Raw genomic sequence first — 7,242 nt, forward strand, 5'->3', positions numbered from 1 at the left:
GATATTACCAAGCATACAGATGAAGTGGTGCACAGGGTGAGGGATGGAGAGGGGGCGCAGAGCTCTATGCCCTCCCCAGGCGTACCACCCTCCAGAAACTTCCACCTATTAGGCTATCCAGAAGTTCTCTTGGGTGTTTTGTAGAGATTTCATTACAGAGATGATTGAAGCATGGCCAACCTCACAGTAATTGAATGGACAAGGAGTGTAATCTAATACTAAAAGACTGAGTGCAGACACCCAGCAAGGCCCGTCCTGATTCTTCTTGGCCTCTCTGTGCAGTATTCCTTCCTACCAGGTAAGGGGCAGGACCCCCTCTGAAACAATCAGACAAGATAGGTCAGAGAATTTCTTTACAACCAGCTCTAAGACAGAAAGGCCGGGTATGATTAGAGGGCAAGAGACAGACAGAGCTTCTATTTTCTGAGGCCTGCTTCTGAGGCTTAGAGTGCCCCAACATTCTAACAAAAGACTGTCTTTCACCTTTACTGCTCTGAAGCTGTTCCAAGGCCGCTTCAGGAACCATGGACAAAGGACAAAGACTTTAACAAAAGTTATGCTTACTGTTTTAGTCATTTAGGAAGTAACAAAGGCTTTGGCAGTTATGAGCCAGGAACCATGGACAAAAACCGGTATTACATGTCATGGTATCATAATAAGGCATCTAGAGATGATTTAAAGTATATGGGAGAATATGCATAGATTATATGCAAATACCACACCGTTTTATATCAGGGACTTGAGCATCTGTGAATTTTGGTATATGCAGGGGGTCCCGGAACCAATCCCCCAAAGACACTGAGAGATGACTATATTTATGAAGCTAATAAAGTATTGTTACATTACTTTATTGAACAAGTATTTGCTGAATGCTTACTGTGTGCCAGATGCAATGCTAAGCACTAGGTGAACAGACACTGGTCCCCACCCTCCAAAAAAGTCAACATACATTTATTATTGCAACTTGTAATTATTTGAGAGAAAGTAAATCAAGGTGCTATGAAAGACAAAAAGAACTTATGTTAGTTAGACATACTGAAGACGAAAGGCAACTTTGAAAAGGGACACAACCTTCAAGAACAGGTGGCCAGGTGTGGTGGCTCACGTCTGTAATCCCAGCACTTTGGGAGGCTGAGGCGGGCAGAGCACCTGAGGTCAGGAATTGAAGCCCAGTCTGGCCAACATGGAAACCCCGTTTCTACTAAAAATACATAAATTAGCTGGGCGTGGTGTCTCACGCCTGTAATCCCAGCTACTTGGTAGGCTGAAGCACGAGAATCTTGAACCCTGGAGGCACAGGTTGCAGTGAGCTGACACTGCACCACTGTACTACAGCCTGGGTGACAGAGCAACACTCCATCTCAAAAACAAACTAAAAAAAGAACAATAGAAGAGAACAGGACGAGGGCGAGGAGGAAAGTATACCAGACAGAGGGTACAACAACACAATGGTCCTCGGGAAGTGCTTAGGTTAGAGGAGAAGGAAATACCTGTCAGTGGAAAGTGTGTGTCAGGGAGGCTGGGAGAGTGGCAAGTGGTAAGGCTGGGGAGTAGGTGAGGTTTTACAGGGTCTTGCAGGTCCTGGTAAGAGATGGAGATTTTCTCTAAGTACAATGGAAAGTCAATGAAGGGTTTTATCCAGGAGCGACATGTTCCAATCATTACTTAAGATCACTCCAGTTGCCATGTGGAGAACAGAATGGAGGCTGGGGAAGAGTGAACACCCAAAGGCTATTGCTTAATCCAGCCCAGAGGTGATGGACTACAAAGCTAACGGTGGAGATGGTGAAAAGTAACTGCATTCAAAATACATTCTAGGGTGGAAACAACACGACCATTATGGACTGGATTTAGGGAGTGAAGAGAGAGGGCTAGATTTTTGGTCTATGCAATTGGATAGATGATGAGAAGAAGGTTAGAAACATACCTTTGGGAACCATCAGCACATAGATGGGTTAAATGACAGAGTGTGGAGAGAAAGCGTTCCAGGACTGAGCCCTAAGATACCTCAACACTTAGACATCAAGCAAGAGAGGAACGGGACCCAGGGAAGGACACTGAAGTAGTCCTTGATGTAGGAGGAAATATCGCAAAGGAACATACATCACAAAAAAAGAAAAGTTTCTAGAGTTTCTGTATTAACCACTGCTGAGAGATCAAGAAAGTTGAGGCCAGAAAATCAACCTCTGGATTTGACAAGATGGAGGGATCAGGTTTTTTTTTTTTTTTTTTTTTTTTTTTTTGTGACAGTCTTGCCCTGTCACCCAGGTTGGAGTGCAGTGGCACAATTTGGTTCACTGCAACCTCTGCCTCCCGAGTTCAAGTGATTCTCCTGCCTCAGCCTCCTGAGTAACTGGGATTACAGGAGCCTACCACCACACCCAGCTAACTTGTATTTTTAGTAGAGAGGAGGTTTTGCCATGTTGGCCAGGCTGGCCTCAAACTCCTGACCTCAGGTGATTCGCCCACTTCGGCCTCCTAAAGTGCTGGGATTATAGGCGTGAGCCACCTTGCCCCGCTGGTTCAGGTAATCTTAACAGTCACTTCCGTAGACCAGTGAGGATGAAAGCCCAACAGAATGGTTGAGAGAATGAGGCGCTAATCAGCACTTTCAAGAAATTTTGTTGAGGCCGGGTGCGGTGGCTCACGCTTGTAATCCCAGCACTTTGGGAGGCCGAGGCGGGCGGATCACGAGGTCAGGAGATCGAGACTACGGTGAAACCCCGTCCCTACCAAAAATACAAAAAAAAATTAGACGGGCGTGGTGGCGGGCGCCTGTAGTCCCATCTACTCGGAGAGGCTGAGGCAGGAGAATGGCGTGAACCCGGGAGGCGGAGCTTGCAGTGAGCCGAGATCGCGCCACTGCACTCCAGCCTGGGTGACAGAGCAAGACTCCGTCTCAAAAAATAAAAGAAAAAAAGAAGTTTTGTTGGGATGGGAAGCAGAAATGGAGTAAGAGGTGGACATGTATGTGGGGACAGGGGATTTTCTAAGATGAATTCACTAAAGCAGGGTTGTATGCTCACAGGAAATGCTCTAGTAAAGAGGGAAAAATTAGTAATGATGGCTTGGACTAGAGTAAATTATATGAATAATTTTTTAGGTTGCAGATGAAATCCCATCAGTGGGGTGCAAAATTAATTCAGTGAGTCTATTTTTTTTTTTTTTTTTTTTTTTTTTTAAGACAGAGCCTTACACTGTCACTCTGGCAGGAGTATAGTGGCTCGATCTCAGCTCATTGCAGCCGCCTGGGATCAAGTGATCCTCCCATCTCAGCCTCGTAAGTAGCTGAGACTACAGGCATGAACCACCACACCCAGCTAACTTTTTAATTTTTTGTAGAGACAGGGTCTCCCTATGTTGCCCAGGCTGGTCTCCACCTCCCAGGTTCAAGTGATCCTCCTGCCTAAGCTTCCCAAAGTGCTGGGACTGCTGGTGTGAGCCACCACGGTTGGCCCCATTCATCTTAATAAAAAAATAGACAATATGAGAGTGTACTCCACACATTATTGTTTCATGAGCCTTTCATTTCAGTTACACAGACATATTGTGCTTAAAAAAAAAAAAAATCGGAAGGGGCCAGGTGAAGTGGCTCACGCCTGCAATCCCAGGACTTTGGGAGTACAAAGCAGGAGGATCACTTGAGCTCGGGAGCTGGAGACCAGCCTGGGCTGTAGTGAGACCCTGTATCTACAAAACTTTTTTAAAAAAATTAGCGGTGAGTGATGGCGTGGGCCTGTAGTCCTAGCTACTGGAGAGGCTGAAGCAGGATTGCTTGAGTCCAGAAAGTGAGGCTGCAGTGAACCATGATTACACCACTGCACTCCCGCCTGGGGGACAGAGCAAGACCCTGTTTCTCAAGAAAAAACAATTAATTAAAAATGTAAAAATCTGAAATGCCATAGTACATATAACCATTAAACATGAGGCAAAAGAACATAAAGGAAACTGTATCTAATAATCAGTTCGCAGAGAACACAAAACAGGTAATACCTACAAATTAGTATCAACCATATAAAGCCCACATTCAGAGTAGATGCAAAATCTTCCATTTGCACCAGGCGCAACGAGCAAGCATGGAAAAGACCACGTGGAGTTAAATTGTCAGAAAACCTCTTACCCTCACCTTGCACACACACCCACACACCCCGTGCTGTTTCTCCGGTCCCAGTCCTGGTTCACATCCTTCCCTTCTCCACCCAAAAACCAGCCCCTTCCCTCACAGTGTTGACTGCTCCCATCAAACTGAGGAAAGATCTTCCGAGTGAGGGCTCCCCAGGGGCCCAGAGCTGCAAGCAGAGCTCTACCTGCCCCTGATGCGTCTTTCCTCCACCCACTTTCAGGGCGGACAGACTCAGGCCTTTATAGCCTTCTAAGTCCCGGGTCGGATACCAGAATGGGCTCCACCTCCGAACTGTGACCCAGAAACGCTGGTAAATGAATGAGAGAAGGAGGGGGCACATTGAAAGGCAGCCGGACACGGAGGTGCTGGCCCCGCACCCCAGACACGGTGTGGAGGGGAAGCGAAGGCTCGGAGGGGCAAAGCGAGAGTCCTGTTCGTCCCCGTCACCACCCCGCGGCCCTCCCGGACAAGGCCGGCCCCCTGCCCTCACTCCCGTACGAGGGTCGCCCAGTCCCCACGGTTCTCGGCTCTCAGCGGTCAAACCGTTGGGCTCCTCGGCCGAAAAGGGACTCGCCCGAGAAGACTTACACTTCCATGACGTCCCGCCTCGTCGCCCCTAGCTGCCAGCAGACAAAGAACCTCACACTTCACAGCTGTCCCCGCCGCCACCGACCGCGCCAAGGTGCCAGCTCCGCGCGCCAAGGTGTTCGCCGGGATCGCCGCGCTGCATGCCGGGAACTTGGCGGACCCGGAACCTCTCGCTGCGCACTCCCCTTTTTCGGGGGGCGGGGTGGGGGAGGGTCCCTGCATCCTTCCACCAGGCCGACTTAAGACTGCTAAGCGTTTGCGGACAGGATTATCTCGTGTTTTCTTTTCTTTTTTTCTTTAATCTTTTTCTTTGTTTGTTTTTTGAGACGGAGTCTCGCTCTGTCGCCCAGGCTGGAGTGCAGTGGCGCGATCTCGGCTCACTGCAACCTCTGCCTCCTGGGTTCAAGCGATTCTCCTCCTGCCTCAGCCTCCCAAGTAGCTGGGACTACAGGCGCTTGCCACCAAGCCCGACTAATTTTTTGTATTTTTAGTAGAGACGGGTTTTCACCGTGTTAGCCAGGATGGTCTCAATCTCCTGACCTCGTGATCCGCCTGCCTCGGCCTCCCAAAGTGCTGGAATTACAGGTGAGGCACCGCGCCCAGCCCATTTTTTTTCCTTTTTTGAGACAGAGTCTCGCTTTGTCGCCCAGGCTGGAGTGCAGTGGCACGATCTCGGCTCATTGCAACCTCTGCCTCCCGAGTTCAAGCAATTCCCTGCCTCAGCCTCCCGAGTAGCTAGGATTACAGGCGCCCGCCATATCGCCTAGCTAACTTTTGTATTTTTTAGTAGAGACGGGGTTTCACCATCTTGGCCAGGCTAGTCTTGAACTCCTGACCTCGTGATCCACCCGCCTCGGCCTCCCAAAATGTTGGGATTACACGCGTGAGCCACCTCGCCGGGCTATCTCTGTGTTCGTGGTCTAGGTTTTAACAAAGTATTAATCAGCTGAAGTTGCGAGACGTGATCAGGTTAGTGGGCCTTTGCATGTTAAAATCCCACCCCTCAGAGAGTAGTGAGGCTGGTGGCATCTGGGCTGCCAGAAACATTGTAGTTTATTTATTTATTTTTTTAAGAGACAGGGTCTTGCTCTGTCGCCAAGGCTGGAACGCAGTAGTGCAATCAGAGCTCACTGCAGCCTTGAACTCCCGGGCTCACGCAATCCTCCCACCTCAGCCTGCCAGAGTAGCTGGGACCACAGGTGCACTCCACTACACCTGGCTAATTTTCTTTTTTCTTTTTCTTTTTCTTTCTTTCTTTTTTTTTTTTTTTGAGATCAGTGTCACTCTGTTGCTGAGGCTGGAGTGCAGTGTCGCCATCTCAGCTTATTGCAACCTCTGCCTCCTGGGTTCAAGCAATTCCCTGCCTCAGCCTCCCCAGTAGCTAGGATTACAGGCGCCCGCCATAATGCCCAGCTAATTTTTGTATTTTTTTAGTACAGACTGGGTTTCACCATCTTGGCCAGGCTGGTCTTGAACTCCTGACCTTGTGATCCACTCTCATCAGCCTCCCGAAGTGTTGGGATTACAGGTGTGAGCCGCCGCACCCAGCCACCCAGCTAATTTTCTAAAATAAAATTCTTTATTGTCCAAAGGGCAGCTAGAAAATTTTTTAAGTTTTCTGTAGAGATGGGAGTCTCACTATGTTGCCCAGGCTGGTCTTGAACTCCTGGCCTCAAGTGATCCTCCCACCTCCCAAAGTGCTGGGATTACAGGTGTGAGCCACTGCAATAGCCTCTGTTGCCTACTTTGTAAATAATAAGGGTGTTAAGTAATCCTTATAAAGTGCCTGGCACTTTATTAATTACTGTGGCAATACAACCATGACTCTCTATGAAATAGATTCCATTATTATTGACGTTTTATAATTGAAGCAACAGAGGCAGACTTGGAGAGATTATGATTTACCAAAAGTCACTCATCTAGGAACTTGTCCAGTGGGTATTGAACTCCAGTCAATCTGAACAAATACAATGGATGCATTAACTAGAGACTGATGAGTGGATGAGTAAAATGTGCTACTTCTGTACAATGGAAAACTACTTTAAAACGTGGCCGGCTGGGCGTGGTGGCTCACGCCTGTAATCCCAGCACTTTGGGAGGCCAAGGCGGGCAGATCACAAGGTCAGGAGATCCAGACCATCCTCGCTAACAGGGTGAAACCCTGTCTCTACTAAAAATACAAAAAAAATTAGCCGGGCATTGTGGTGGGCGCCTGTAGTCCCAGCTACTAGGGATGCTGAGGCAGGAGAATGGCGTGAACCCGGGAGGCAGAGCTTGCAGTGAGCCAAGATCGTGCCACCACACTCCAGCCTGGGAGACAGGGCAAGACTCTGTCTCAAACATATAAAAATAGAAAGGAGGCCAGGCTTGGTCCCAACACTTTGGGAAGCGGAGGCAGGAGGATTTCTTGAGACAACGAGTTCCAGACCAGCCTGGGCAACATAGCCAGACACCCTAACGAAAAGTTAGCCAGGTGTGGTGGTGAGCACCTGTAGTCCCAGCTACCAGGGAGGCTGAGGTAGGAGAATCAC

General features: G+C 48.7%; 1 protein-coding gene across 8 annotated transcripts in view; it reads right to left on the reverse strand.

Moving 5' to 3' along the window:
- Positions 1–5,046, reverse strand: part of CRCP (CGRP receptor component) — a 42,844-nt gene extending 37,798 nt beyond the window's left edge. The window contains exon 1 of one of the 8 annotated variants that reach the window (XM_055293005.2): positions 4,712–5,046. In XM_055293005.2, the coding sequence (XP_055148980.1) occupies positions 4,712–4,933 (222 nt within the window). In that variant the 5' untranslated portion in view covers positions 4,934–5,046. The remainder of the gene's footprint in view (positions 1–4,711) is intronic. The other 7 variants (XM_063646446.1, XM_063646447.1, XM_055293009.2 and 4 more) reach the window with 7 other exon arrangements.
- Positions 5,047–7,242: the final 2,196 nt, after the last annotated feature.

This window comes from Symphalangus syndactylus, chromosome 9 (genome assembly GCF_028878055.3).
Source record: "Symphalangus syndactylus isolate Jambi chromosome 9, NHGRI_mSymSyn1-v2.1_pri, whole genome shotgun sequence".
Taxonomy (NCBI): Eukaryota; Metazoa; Chordata; class Mammalia; order Primates; family Hylobatidae; genus Symphalangus; species Symphalangus syndactylus.